Genomic DNA, 15482 nt, shown 5'->3' with positions numbered 1-15482 from the left:
AGAAAAAGAGAGAGAGAGAGAGTTCAATTAGTGTGTTCTTGTCACTTACCTTTGTAAATCTGTAAAGGTGCAGAGCCTGTTTCTTTGCGTCTGTGTGTTTGCCTGAGCGTGTATGTGTTTGTGTGTGTGTGTGAGAACCAGTGTCAACCCTAATCCTGCGTTCTATGTGTGCATACACACTGATCGCTTTCTCCCAACTGTGTGACTGGAGGTCGTTTGTCTTAGCACCTCTGTTTCACCCCCTCTCTCTATCCAACCTCCACTTCTGTCCTGTCCTCTCCCCTCTCTCTTTATGTCTTTTCTATCCGCTATGGGATTTAATGAACTCTGACCACTGTCAGTGGCCAGTATTTAGCTTGTGGTTTTGTGTATATGTGCACGATACACGTGTGTGTGAGGGGTGTGTGTCTATGTGTGTGTGTGTGTCTGTGTGTGTGTGTGTATGTAACTATGTGTGGATGTGTGTGTGTGTGGGGGGCAGTATGTGTCTGTGTATGTGTGTGTATGTAACTATGTGTGGATGTGTCTGTGTGTGTGTGTGTGTGTGTGTGTGTACACTCTCTCCCTGAGATTGGTCCTGCTGCTTGTCTTTGTCTTTCCCCTCCTCATATCTCAGTGTCCTCTGTCCCCTCTGTTTGGTGTGGCGCATCTTCTCCCTCAACACAAAACAGATGCTTTTAAAAATAAACTGCTATCTCGCTACTCCCCCTGTCATTATCTTTCACACACTCCCTCCTCCCTGTCTTTAACAGCTCCTCTCGCTCCTCTGGGTCGCAGGATGTGTTGCCACCTCCACGTGTCTAGGGTGGTTGTTCTTGTGTTTGAGCTCTGAGTGCAGCAGCTCTAAGAGGGTGGAAGAAACTGACAAATAATCCACCAGTTCTCTTCTCAATTATGTTTTTATCTGACCAACAATTCTCTCTCTCTCTCTCTCTCTCTCTCTCTCGTTTGCGCACGCTCTCTCTCTCTTTCTCTCTCTCTCTATCATGGATGTGAGTCAGACCTAATCTATCCCCACATTCCTGGCCAACAGACCCCAGTCTACTTCTCCACATAACCAATGACCTAAAATGATGTCTGTATATTCATTTTCACATTAGAAACGAGGTACACTAATGATGATGGCCAGCTACTGTAAAAACAGAACAGCAAGACATTGAACATAATGTGGATGTGGGTAACATGTCATAAGAAAGGACAAATCGAAATGAAATCTCTTCTTCATTAATTTTCTCCAATAAATAATTTAGCTTAGAATTTAGTTTAACATCAATATTAGCCTGGGTGAACCCAAACGAATCTCATAGACAATTTAAATTTGTTCTGCAGGTCCGTCTGGAAAGGAGCCCACTGATACCCATTTCCAAAAATGCTTCCATTTTAACTGCTTCCACAGGCATAACGAGAGGTAAAATTAAAGTTATATTTGTGCATTAAAATCTTACCCAATCGTTTCAGAAGTGCAGCAAACATATTTTTCCTGTAAACAAGGGTTTTAAATGCAATTGTTGACTCAATTCCAATGCAAATACTAATTCCTGGGTTTTTTGCTGATTCAGAATGGGATGTCAATGGGCTCCGTTCCAGACCAACCTGCAGAACAAATAAAACTTTACCAATAGGTTTGTCTGGACTCACCCAGGCTTCATCATACGAGAGTTTTACCATTTTCTTATATTTCTTCTCATGAGAAATAGCCTACCTCTCATCTCAGCCCAAATTACTCTTTTGTTTTCTTCTCAACTTATTTGTATTGCTCCATATTTCTTCTAAGGTGAGATCTCAACAAGAGATCATCTATTTCTTGTTAGACAAAGAAATGCATTGCTTTCTTCGTCTCATCTCTTTCTTCATATAAATCGTCTCATGATGTACTTACTGTGAATAATATAGAACTTATACTGTAATGCGGTAAAGAATATGGAAAGAACCTTGTTGAGAACTTCAGACCTGTCTGTTCACTATACTGCATGTAGTAATGCCAAGCAGACAGCAGAGGGAGCACTCTGCATATGCAGCAGAGGTTGAGGTTTTTGTTTTTTTCTGAGCGCAAATGCCACCTCAGATTGACACAGATTTTATTCTGATTCATTTGAATACCCATCGAAGTGATCAGTTTTCCAATCCAGTCCTGAATCAAAATGTAATCAAAATTGGGTCTGCTTGAACTTATGAATAAAAAAAAACATGATGTCAATCAATTTTGATGTACCCTCTTTAATGTTGTGATGTTAATAGGAAGGGCTGAGATCAAGCAATACACATTGTCACAAAGACCTGAAACAAAATGGCCTACTTGGCTACTACAACTACTCCTTACTGCTATGATGATCTCTATTACTACTGTTGTCATAGGCCTACTGTTATCATTACTATTAGGTCTATAGCCTGAATAATTAGAAAGTATGAATATATATAATTTGTTGGCCAGAACAGAAAAACAAAGTTTAAATATGACAAGCCTTGAGTTTTGTTTGGCCAGGGGCGGAGCCAGAGGGGTGGCTCCGGGTGGCACAGGCCACCCTTGAGATTCAATTGGCCACCCCAGGTGCCACCCCCAAATCTTAGTCTACGATTGGCCATTAACATGGTCTAAGGCAGGGCCTTTCATGATACACTTGCAGCAGTTTGAAGTATCAGACGTCATAAATGTAAGTGGCAAACACGCTTGCCTTTATTGGCCTACAGGCTACTGCTTGTGCTAACACGCAAAGATATCTATTTACCTATTGCATCTGCCAGTGCCTATTTAACTAATCACACACTTAAGTCGTCGACATTTGATAGGTCATTAAGTGTTAACTGTAGGCTAGGCCAGAAAACTTTTCATTTATGGTTCATCAAGCTTAGGCCTACTCACTAAACACTCGTCGCATCTAGGTGTAACGGATGCCAGCTAGCTTAGCTGTGCTTGTGGAACGTTGGTAAACCTCACTCCCCAACGCCTCAAGAGTGCTGCTGGCATGCGAGCCACTAGCCTGGGCTACTGGCTCAATTGTTAGAGCGCTCGCCTCCCGATTCGAGGTGCTGCTGTTCGCGGGTTCGAGTCCGGGCGTGTGCAGGGCTGAATCGCGCAGGTTCAACACAACACAGGTTACATAGGCTACAGGTAGCTATATTCTGATGGCATGTATGACCATTCAACCAGTCAAGCATTTGTTGTAAAATATTAAAATTATGGGAAGTTTACATAGCTTAGGCTAAACTGTATACAGTTGTGTACGTTCTTTCGTCCCCCATGCCTGTTTTATTCATCCCGATCAGGAGGGATAAATGAAACATTGCGCACCTTCCACTTTTGCTTAAATAATTCCTGAACGCAGGGCTGGACTGGCCATCTGGCATACTTTTTTCTTTTTTTGGCCGAGCCGGTCTTTATAAAGTTCATTTTCCATAGTAGCGCGTGACAACAAAATCCTATGCCTGCGTTCTGTTCCCAGAGCTTTCTCTGTCTATCATCTGCAGCGTTTCTCAAATTATGAGCCTCCTCGACAAGTAGATTGCTGGTCTACGGATCCATGAATTTAAATTACGCCCCACTTCTGTCTGTTAATTTGCGGCACAATTGAATGATATTATAAAACCGCGAACCGCGATCAGGAAATACTCCTTAACTCGCAACTTTTTGTAGGCCTAAATATCGTGCCTATGGCAATGTCCGCTTAAAAAAAAACATGTATTTCACTTGTCTCGCTGGATTGAACGCAGAATTGGGCTGTTGCGCAAATACTGTAGATGAATGAGGGAGGGAGATTCTGTTAACAAAAAGTTTTGCCAAACATTTTCTCCATTATTATCGTAAAATATGTCTCTATGCAGGGCAGGGATGGTTCTAACCTAGGCTAGTACTACTATATTTGGGTGGGCTGGTAGACATTTTGGGTGGGCAACAGAGCAAAGCTGTCAAATTGGATCAAAAATAACATAAACACAAAACAAACAAAAATGAATCAGTACTACCTAGCTTGAGTTGCTGCAGCCAACAGCCAGGGATATACATGTCTGATACATGTATTTAAAATACAAATTTGTATTTTATTTAGTTTATTTAGAAAGAAAATGGCATCATATTTTGTATAAAAATACTTTATAGGTGTGTAGTTTAAAAATACTGCCAAATACTTTTGGTAAAACCAATAACCTACTTTTGGTGATGTGATTATAAAAGTGCAAAACAATGAATGCAGCACTGGTGCTGACAAGCATAAGTAACATGTAGGTTGCTCACACACACATACACTCCCTCATACCAACCTCAAGTTTCTTGAGAACTTTAGTCATCCAATTAAAACACATGGAATTTACCGGTTATGAGGTTGCCCTGCAATAAGTTGCCCCATGTGCAACGTGAACAATGTTTGCTCACATACACAATACACTCCTTCATACCAACCTCAAGTTTTGAGAACTTTAAAGTTCTCAAGAAACTGATCATTAATCATCCACTCGGAAGACATGGAACCGGTTATGTGGTTGCCCTGCAACAAGTTACCCCACGTGTTTCCCATACTTGTTGTGATCATAATATTGAGATTTAGGAAGATGAAATTGCTCACATACACAATAGACTCCTTCATACCACCCACAAGTTTCTTGAGAACTTTAAAGAAAATGAACAAATATACAAAAAAGCAGGTCAAATTATTTTAACAGCTACAAAAATAGATGCGCAAAGATATAAGTTATTGTGGGGGAAAAGGTCTTGGATGAGTATATTTGTATATCTTCTTTTAATAGAATAGAGTAAAATTGATTATATTTTAATGTCCCCATGAAGGAATTTGTTTTAGCACAGCATAGCCCAGGAACAGACAACTTAGATAATTAACTTTAATATGTTTGTATTATTTTATTCAAATACAAAGACATTTTATGTGAGAGTATAAGGTATTTGTGTTTTTTTTTCTTTCAATTTATGAGTATGGTGTTTGTGTCTGGTTTCCCTAATGTATTTGTGCTAATTTCACATCTTGAGCCTGTTTCTGTTAATCTGCATGTTTTGCCTCATGCCACCCTTGAATTAATCAGTGCCTCACCAGTGCCACCCTTGTTAAAAATGTCTGGAATCGCCACTGTGTTTGGCAAGATTGTTTTATGTTAATGTCTAATGTGACACTTGTGATCCTGTTGGTTTACGCCTACTTTACACCCTCCTCACTTAGGAAATTAAATCTCACTCTAACCAGTTGAGCCACCACATATCTACAGTCAGTTCCACTGCAGTTGTGTGGTGTAGAGACTATTCTCAGCCTACTCATCAACACATTTCAGGGGTGTATGAAAGCATAGTCTTTGCTGATCAACCAATACTGACACGATCAACAATAAAACATGTTAAAAGAAGAATGAAGTTATGTGCAGTGAACTAACGTTGGTGATTTAGGCTACTGTAAACCATCTGAACCACCTATTTATACCAGTGTAATACATGAATGTAGGTCTACTAATCTTAGAAATTGAATACTGTTGTGCTGCTGAGACGCATGAACTGGTGGTTGACAAAGGTAGGACTATGACCATTTTCATGAATTTGATGACTTCCACCACAGGGTCTTCAGTAGCCGAATTTACGCATGCCTCAGTGGAGCACACTGGTCATCACTTATACTGTGGATAGGTTAGCAGGATGAGAGTCAAATACGTGCTATAAATGCACGGTCTGTACTTGCACAGTTTATTTTCTATTTGTATGTCAACATGGCGATCCTCCAACCAAGACCGCCTTGTTCTGGCACTGTACCATAACGCCTCGGACGTAAAAAAAAAAACGTGGATTCAGCAGCAGCAGAGGCAACCGATTTCACCCGGATAGGGATGCAGACGACGTAGCAACAGAAAAAGACAGCGGAGCCGTCCGATAGCTGAGCGGTGAGGAGAATCGGGTGGGTTCACTGGAATGCTTTGCTCTGACACTTCACCGAGAATAGTCACACTTCACACATCCAAAATGCTAACAGCGGATGAGGGGCACAATGTAATTAGTAGCCTAGGCTAATGATGTTGACTTAATTCTGGAAAAACACGGATACCCCTAACAATGTCCATGGGCGGAACGACGGAAAGCACACAGATAACAGGACGTCTACAGTTCTTATTTTTATTGGAACAGAGTAAAGATAGCCCTAGTACTATATTTAGTCATAACTGTCTAACATTGAATGTACAGTTTCCTCCCGTGGAGAAATTGCGAAAGGACCATGACCGTAAGCTTACTTGTCCAACCACCACTGTTGATTTCAACTCTGACTCTTTTCTGCAGCCTTTTGCCACTGTATAGGGCAGCCCTATTTAAGCAGGCTTAAATGTTTATAATGGATTTTGCAAGTGCATATTAATGATCACCAGGGAGACTGCATGCATGCATGCCCGATTTTGTAATTTCGCGTTGCTAGATGGCATTTTTTTTGTATATTTGCAGACAACGAGGAAAGTCTCAAATGCAACTGTGATTAAATAAATAAGGAAACTAAATGCGTATTGCGCGCGGAACGGTTTTAATTAATACCTTATCCCCTGCAGTCCTTAAACATGTGAACTAGAGTGGCAATCAATCCCCAGAGTTAGATCACAATACTGTTTATACTATGCTGTATATATTAGGCCTGTAAAATCTCCATATCCCTCAAGAGTAGCTGGATCATTATTGTTCACTGACAACCACTTTAAATAAGCAGGTTACTGGGTGAATGCAGTATTTGAAGATGCTCATATGCATATTTTTGCTGTTTAAGTCTGTCTTCATGCTTCCAGGATACTGTACGTCATTGTTTGTCACATTGTGTGTGTGTGTGTGTGTACGTTTGTGTGTGTGTGTGTGTGTGTGTGTGTGTACGTTTGTGTTTAAGAAGTCTTATGATCCTGAGTGTGAAAATGCCATTTTGAGCCTCTTATACCATGTGCAGTTGCATCATTGGTCATGGGATCACACCGGAGAAGCCCTGCATAGGAGGAAGTCAAGAGATGAGCCTTACGCGCGCGCACACACACACACACACACACACACACACACACACACACACATAAGCACACAGCCATAACCACAATCAGGGTATGCATGCACTACACACACACACACACACACACACACACACACACACACACATGCAAACTTGTCAAATGTTTTGGAGACAGTAATAATAACCTGTACCTGTACTAACAAAGTGAGCTCGAGGGCATGACCTCGTCATGCTTCATGTGCTTTAGTGGCAGATAATGACCTCAGAGCATATACGATATCTTTAGACATTGTCTCATGACAGCCTTATATTATGAACATGTTCCTGGAATTTCGCATAAAGGGGAAATGACCAGACAGACAATGTTTTTTTCTTAGATAGATACATAACATGTTGGTCAGTTTACCAATTTCTACTGGGTGTCTCGTTTTTCGTTATAGCGGATGCTCATGCAGGTGTTATGGCTTTAGGAAGGTTTTTGTTTTAATTTTTGAATGCATTCCATTCAAAAACATTGTTCAGTGTATGCATGCCATGGCTCACACAAGCACCTTTTTTTTGTAAATGTTTGTGCGATGGCACACTGGTAAAAAAAAAAACAAATTGGGGGATGAGGAGTGCACTCAGATTTATTTATGGAGGTTTATTTATGTCTTTATTTGTCTATTATTCAGCTTATGGCATTTCACAACATCACTTATATCAAGTGGACACACAGTAGGCAATTACACAGCTGTATGTGAATCAGCATGCTTCCTAGGTTGTTTTTATGCATTATCCTTCAACAAATACCAATATAAATACAAATTTTATACAGTCTATGGCAACTATTGACACAACTGTAATTTGAATGTTGTAGAATAAGCATTCTAAAGAATATCCAACCCCATCTAACTTAAACATTCTTGCATTGATGAGGAACATTATTTTATTTTCTATGGCTTTGGTGTATGTGCTTACCAGTTCATGTTCAGGGCCGCTGCTCTGGACTAAGGATCTTGGGATTCATGCTGTCATGACCATTATTATTTGTGCATGTTAAACACATATCAGTAAACACACAGAGATGGACACCTGAGTCAATGTAATGAAATCCAGAAATCAATTCTGTAACATATTCCTGTTCTGCGATATGAGTGTACAAAGAGGGGAAGTACATACACAGACAAAGTTAAAAGTGAGAAGTCAAACAAAATCAAAAGCTTGTGAATTAATTTATGAGGCAAGTTTTTAGAACATGTAAATCTATGGAAATTTCTTTCTGGTGTCCCCCAGTTCAGCTTGATATCCAATAGTCGCAACAGAGTGCATGCTGCTTGGTGTGTGGTGTGTGATTTTTGTGTGTGTGTGTGTGTGTGTCTGTGTGTGTGTGTGTGTCTATGTCTGTGTGTTATGTTAGGTCAGGTACTTGTGAAACATGCTATGCGAGTGTGGAAAAAATGTTTGGAGTAACAACAGAGATACATTCTTCCCTTTGCACTTGCAAAACAGATGAGTGTTTTCTCTACTATGAGGTGAGAGAGTAAACGGGGGTGGTGAGAGAGAGAGAGAGAGAGAGAGAGAGAGAGCAGATAGAGAGGGAGCAGGCAGAGATAGTGAGTGAGAGAGGGAGCAGGCAGAAAGAGGGAGCAGAGAGAGTGAGAGAGAAAGAGAGCTGAATGGAAGGGAACTATATAAGGATGAAGACAAGGAGTATCTAGTGAGTCAGTGAGAGGGAGCGAGTGTGTGTGAGCACGCTGCAGGGCATCCTACGGAGTGTGAGAGTGAAAAAAGAAAGCTAGAGACTTTCAACAAAGTAAGGGACAGAAAGAGAAAGTGGGAAAAGAAGAACAGTGTGGAGCTCAAGACAACCGAGAGCAGAGACATCTCCATGCAGAGGAACAGGATCAGTGAGTTCCATATCACTCATCTAAATCTTCTCCTCCATCTCTCTCTCTCTCTGTATCTCTCCTCTCTCTCTCTGTTTTCTCCACCTCCTTCATTCTGTTCATCTCTATAGGATATTATAGTTTCCAATCTCATGTACCTTTCTCTTCTTTTGATTTCTCTTCTTCCAGGAGAACAGCAGAGGCCATCTAGAAACTACTACAGCTACAGTGTTTTTGAGTGCCTCGGTGTGAGTGTGTGTGACTGTGCAGTTGGCCAAAGTGTGCTGTAAGTGCTCTGTGTTTCTCTGTAACAGAGAGGTTGCTTGCCAGTGGATGTGTGCATTGTAGTGTGTCTGCTTGTGAACCTCAGGGCTTGTTTGTGAGTGTGTGTGTGTGGGTGTGTGAGTGTGTGTGTGTGTGTGTTTGATAACGATGCTTGTCTGCTGTGGCGGTGGGCTCCGTGTCCGGTCCTGGCTGACCTTTGCGACAGGCCTGTTTGAGTGTCTGTGTTTCGCCGGCGCTGTGTTCGGCTGGGCTTCGCTGGTCTTCGTGCTCAAAGGTGATGGCTACTTCAGCCAACTATGCGTCAACACCACCTCCAGCAATGGCACATACACCATGGGTCAGTATTACGCTAGTTTGTGTGAGTGTGTGTGTGTGTGTGTGTGTGTCCATGTACAGGGATTTAGTGAGGCTAAACACAAGTAAACACAGCTTACCCACCTCTGAAATTTCAGAAACTGGTATTGTTATAAACATTGGACAATAACCTTCACCATCATCAAACATGTTTTGAATGTCTTTTTAAAAAATCTGATACCACATGGCGCAGTCCACCTTACCGTGATCACAGAATTCACTGTTTACCCACCTCTTATTTTACCACTACACCCCTGTCCATGTGTGTGTGTGTGTGTGTGTGTGTGTGTGTGGGGGGGGATTAATGCTATTACATGGCTGTATATATTATATTCATTTCAATAGTGTAGACTACACTGCATATGTAGAATGGAGGTGCCCATTATGAATGATGGATGATGTACTGTATGTTGCAGACTGCAGTGAGCAGGATGAGAAGCTCTCCCTCATCTTTACCATTGCGTCCTTCATGAACAACTTCCTCACACTGCCTAATGGCTTCCTTTTTGACCGCTTTGGCACCATGGTTACCCGTCTTCTTGGAATGTGAGTAAGATTCTGTGAGAGAATGTGTGTGTGTGTGTGTGTGTGTGAGTGTCTGTCTACACAGATGTGATGACGCTGCAAGAGTTCTGGGTGTTGAGAAAGTTGAGTGACATTCCCCTCCACATTGGTCTGAGTCTCACTCTGAGACTCACCACTCCCTGTTCTGGTTCTCTCTCTGTCTTTCCTCCCATGACTGCCACAGATGCCTGATAAGTCTTTTCAAAGCAGGCAAAGGGTTTTTATTGCCCTTTGCATATTAGAATCGCCAAAACCAGTTTGGCAGTTCCTTCATCGTGCCATAAGTGCCATGCTACGTAGACTAAAAGAGATAAGCATACCGGTACTCAGTGTTAGATAAGCCAGTCAATTCATGTTGATGCACATCATGTGTGCCGTACATGGTGTGGACACTTGGACTCGTACATGGTATGGACACTTGGACCCGGGCGTTGCCTGTTGTTACGCCCCCGCCTCTGTGTGCTTAACAGTGCTGACCAACCTAGTAGCAGTTAGGTTCTGACGACAACAGTTTCAATTCAGCAATGAATGACACAACCATGTCCTAAACTGACCCCATGTTAGCACCTCGCTGAACTAGTTTTTTGCTCATTCTCTGTGTACAGTGCATAGGTTCTGATGGCAACTTTTTTCAATTCAGCATTGACAACCATAGATTAGACAGAAAGAAATAAGACAGGAAGTCATTGAGAGTGTTGGAGAGAGATATTACTAGTGAGCCAAACTGAGTTAGAGCAGAACTCTCAAAGAGCACATTGTTTGTGCTTCTGTCCATCAGTATTTCTTAAACTGCCTATGTGTGACACCAAAGCCATGTTGTCGTTGACATGATGAGTCGTTTGCAATGTTCACATGATGAGTCGTTTGCAATGTCCAACTCATACGTAAATCCAGTTCCTCAAAACCTAAGGCTAGGCATTAGCCATGGCCCCACTTCTACCCCTCCTCTCTTCTCCCCTCTATTCCCCTGCCCTATCTCCTTTTGTAAAGCGACCTTGGGTTACTTGAAAGGCGCTATATAAAACCAAGTTATTATTATTATTATTATTATCACCACATGCTGAAGTTAAACATTAACGCTTAACAGGGAACCACATGCTATTTAGGAAATATTTTTTGTCAGGCCACAACAGGTCTGTATGTTTGTTTGTCTGTCTGTGTGTGTGTGTGTGTGTGTGTGTGTGTGTGTGTGTGTGTGTACAGATGTGTATGTGTGTGCTTGTACCATCACTGTGTGAGAAATGGAAATTACTTCTACTCTCATATTGGTGTTGCGGCCTTATATGTTCTGGGTGGGGTGCATAACATGTTGCTCTAGGATGTGGAGGTGCTATTGGCCTGGATCCCATAGAGTTTGTTTTGTTTTAGGTAGCGGGAGAGTTTACATTAGTAGCTGCAATATCAAATAAATCTCACAGCAGGATTGTTATTGTTTTGGATATGTTGCACATGTTGGAAGGGAGTCAGCATCCTCACACATACGTTCAGTCATACACACACACACACACACACACACACACACACACACACACACACACACACACACACACACACACACACACACACACACACACAATGCTGGAGAATAACAGAACGTCTGTCAGGGAATCCCCAGTGAATTTCAAGAGCAGTAGTTTTCTCTTACTCACTGTCACATGTGATTACCCCCTGAAGAGTTGTCCAAACCAAAGAGGTCACTATGTGTGTGTGTGTGTGTGTGTGTGTGTGTGTGTGTGTGTGTGTGTGACTGAGCGTATGTGTGAGGATGCTGACTCCGATCCAACATATGCACCAAAACAATAACAATCCTGCTGTGAGATTTATTTGATTTATTTGTTTGGCCATGCTGTGTATAGTTGGTGCACTAGTCCAGGAATGATGAGTGTTGTCACTTCATCAGTGGTCATTGTTATCCTGTCCATCTAAATGACATCATTTTTCCTCATCATTTGCCAGACATAGAGAGTGCATTATAAGGGCACACAAGGGTTATTAGAGTGGACGTAATGAGAAGCAATATCCACTGTTAAGGGAAACTTATTGGTTGAAACACCCTATTGAAAATCTGAGATCTCTCTCTCTCTCTCTCTTGCTTCCTCTGATATATGTACAGTATTTCTTTCTCTTTCTTTCTCTCTCTTTCTCAATCTCTCTCACTCTCTCTCTGTCTCTCTCTCCCTCTCTCTCTCTCTGCTCATCCTTTGCTCCCTTCTACCCATTCCAGCTGTTCTATGTTGCAGCTACCCTAGAGGAGGAAATGCCTGTGTGCCTATTCCTGTGCATGCTTACATAAACAGACAGTGACATAATAGAGAGGCAGGAAAATGGGGAAACCAGGGAACCAGAATTGGGGACGCAGAGCGCGGGAGGGAAGTAAGAAAGGAAGAAGAAGAGAGTGAAGAGAAACCAGAGAGAGGAGAGGAGTTGTGAAAGGAGGGAATGAGAGGGATGGTCCTGGCAGTGCAAACATACAGGCCATTAAAGAGTCCAAGCCTAGACACCACTTTGAGTTTCCCAAGAAACAGAGTGACATTTGGAAGGAAAGGAATGTGTGTGTGTGTGTGTGTGTGTGTGTGTGTGTGTGTGTGTGTGTGTGTGTGTGTGTGTGTGTGTGTGTGTGCCTCTGAATGTGTGTTTATGCAAGATTTAGGACTAATACTTTCCAGAGTTGACTCTGGCCAGTGAAAATCTTTGGCTTAAGTGTCTGTGATCCAATGCAACAAACTGAGGCTGTTTTCTCTGAGGGGTGGAGGAAATGAAAGGGTGGAGTAGTAACGATGGTGGGGCAGGCGAAGGAGTGTGAAACAAGGTCACGTCCCACATTCTGTGGTTTGTTTTCACCAAATCTGATGCCACAGTTTCTAACCGTTTTTCCCCCCCTCTATTTTTCACTAGATCCATATACACCACGGGGACCATGCTGATAGCCTTCTCAAACGCTGGTAAAGAATTCTGCTCTACTCCTTGGGATTCTACCTCAGAAGGGAATTCTGTTCCCTTTGTGTTTTTGGTCCTTTCTTTTGAGTTCCACCAACCGTTCCATTCTATTGATGGATCCCCCCGCTTAGGCACAGCAGGCAGCCGGTCTGGACTGCTTTTGAGTCTGTGTGTGTGTGTGTGTGTGTGTGTGTGTGTGTGTGTGTGTGTGTGTGTGTGTGTGTGTGTGTGTGTGTGAGAGAGTTTGAACTTAAACAAAGATAACGCCCCTGGGCCTCTCCTCCTGGGCCCCTTCTGAAGCTCCACTCTGACCCGTTCGTGTAGGAGGTAGCACAGGGCGGAGAGACATGCGGAATAAATAATCATGGTTTATTTGCTTAGTCAAAAATACAGTGTAAGAAATTGACCTTAGCTCAGTAGTTAGTGTGTACATGGAGAGGGTGCAGGTGATGTGTTACTCCATGGAAATGTGGCATCCTCATTCAGTGCCCACACATAGGTATAACTAGGGAATGTTACGCCTTGAATTAAACTGGCCATCACAAATCATCACAAGCCCTTTTCCACAAGCCCTGTCTGTGTTTTCGTTTATTCATTCCACAGGAAACAGACATAGTGCCCTCTTCCTTCCTCTTTTCCTACATGTTTTAGATGTTAACATTAAAGCCAATCACATGCTGTTAGCTGGTCAATATTATCACTGTTTTATTGTTTCCAAACAAGCACACACACACACACACACACACACACACACAATTCCTTTATACACAAACAGAATGAATACTTTAAACAGTTTACCTGGCTCACGGTGACAGGAAAGGCAAAAGCTTCACCCTCTCCTTTGTTTTACACAAACAGCACTGTTCAGTAACTGTGTGTTATTATTTATATCAATAATGTAGCACATGATTATGCTTTAATGTGGTTATGAATGAATAAGCAATGTTTTATAAATGTGACCCTGTGTGTTTTATAAATGTGACCTGTCTGTCTTTCTGTCTCACATAGCTGTGTCCATCGTGCTGTTCCCTGCTCTCTCTTGCATTGCGGTCGGAGGAATTCTCTTTCTGGTGACAAACATGCAGGTAAAATATAAACCTAATGACCACATATGTACATGCAGGTAAAGTATAAACCTAATGACACCACATATGTGCCGGTGTATGTACCCACCCAGAATATGCTCACCGTACTTTTCTATTTTTCTCTCTCTCTATCTCTCTCTCACCCTCCATGACCAGGTTGGAAACCTGTTTGGTTCACGGCGCTCCACTATAATCACCCTCTACAATGGTGCATTTGATTCTTCCTCAGCCATCTTCCTCATCATCAAGGTAAGGTCCACTTCTCTCATTGAGATAGAACAGTAGGCCTGATGGAGGTTGCAGTGGTAGGGAATCAAGAGAGTGAAAGATCTAGTAACAGTGAGTATGTTTCCAGCACACCATATTCCGATTAAGGACCATATTCTGGTTATGAGAATATTCAGAATAAGATGTTTCCATGTGAAGCAGAAACAAAATATTCCCGTTTACATGTTTATCAGCTGAATAAAGTGGCAACGTGCAGTAGAAGTAATGTCTGCGTCATGACGTCTCAACGGCCTCTGTCCTTGAATTTCATTCATGACCACACAATAAGTGAATTTGGCCAGATTAGAGCCGCTATTGTTTTGCATTTTAACCTTGTAATAGGCCGCTTTGATTGAGGGGTTTTCATTGATTCTTCATCTGTCAGCAGTGCGCATGCTGTGTCTTGGAGCATTATGATACTTTCACTCATCGATTAATTCCATTTTGACATTTAAACTTTCGGGCTGTATTTTGCACTCTGGCGCATGGTGTAAAACTCGTTTTTCACCCGCGCAAAGTTTAATTCGGTATTTTGCACGTTTATTTTTTTAAACAATGCACCCAGGGGTGTGGCAATTAACAACCTAGGGAGGGGCCTGGCGCATTGTCTAAAAATCGCTATTGTACACCTGGTCAGAAGTCTATGGCGAGTTGTTTACAGTATATGTTATTTTAAGAGCGCGTTGTCAACAGTCATATTGGCAGGTGCACGCACCATCCTTCTATCCTTCATTAACGCACACCAGCGCACGTCCATGCAAAACATTAGAAATTGCACGATTATAATCGGAAACATAATTAGAATAAAGATATTACGAAATACTGTACATCTCATGATGAGTAGTTATTCACCATCATTTGCAAATTGGTAATGACGGTTAAAAGTGATTAGGGGAGAGGCGAGAGACACTTATGGAGCACAGCTGAAGACGCACTGTCACGAGATATAAGCAACTCCTCTACAGGTTAAATGTTGTTTTGTTCAGTCATTTGAGCAATATTTGGGTAAGTGTTGCTTTTTCAGCCTATGTTTTCGATGGTAACCCATTGTCAGTCAATAGTGAAAGTAATTGCATATAACTGTCTTGTCGTTGACTGACACCTTGGTGAAGTTAGTTTCACTTTGCCAATGAGTTCAAATACTGTAATAGATGAGTGCAAATGTG

General features: G+C 41.9%; 1 protein-coding gene across 1 annotated transcript in view; it reads left to right on the top strand.

Annotated features, from left to right (window-relative positions):
• The first annotated feature begins 5587 nt into the window (after nt 1–5587).
• The window catches only part of slc43a3b (solute carrier family 43 member 3b), a 19644-nt gene continuing 9749 nt past the window's right edge, over nt 5588–15482 (top strand). The window contains exons 1-6 of the mRNA XM_048262968.1: nt 5588–5882; nt 9014–9446; nt 9880–10009; nt 12923–12969; nt 13973–14049; nt 14206–14298. Of these exons, the coding sequence (XP_048118925.1) occupies nt 9257–9446; nt 9880–10009; nt 12923–12969; nt 13973–14049; nt 14206–14298 (537 nt within the window). The 5' untranslated portion in view covers nt 5588–5882; nt 9014–9256. The remainder of the gene's footprint in view (nt 5883–9013; nt 9447–9879; nt 10010–12922; nt 12970–13972; nt 14050–14205; nt 14299–15482) is intronic.

Source organism: Alosa alosa, chromosome 14, assembly GCF_017589495.1.
Source record: "Alosa alosa isolate M-15738 ecotype Scorff River chromosome 14, AALO_Geno_1.1, whole genome shotgun sequence".
In the NCBI taxonomy this organism is placed as follows: Eukaryota; Metazoa; Chordata; class Actinopteri; order Clupeiformes; family Clupeidae; genus Alosa; species Alosa alosa.
This window is presented reverse-complemented; position numbering and strand designations above follow the sequence as displayed.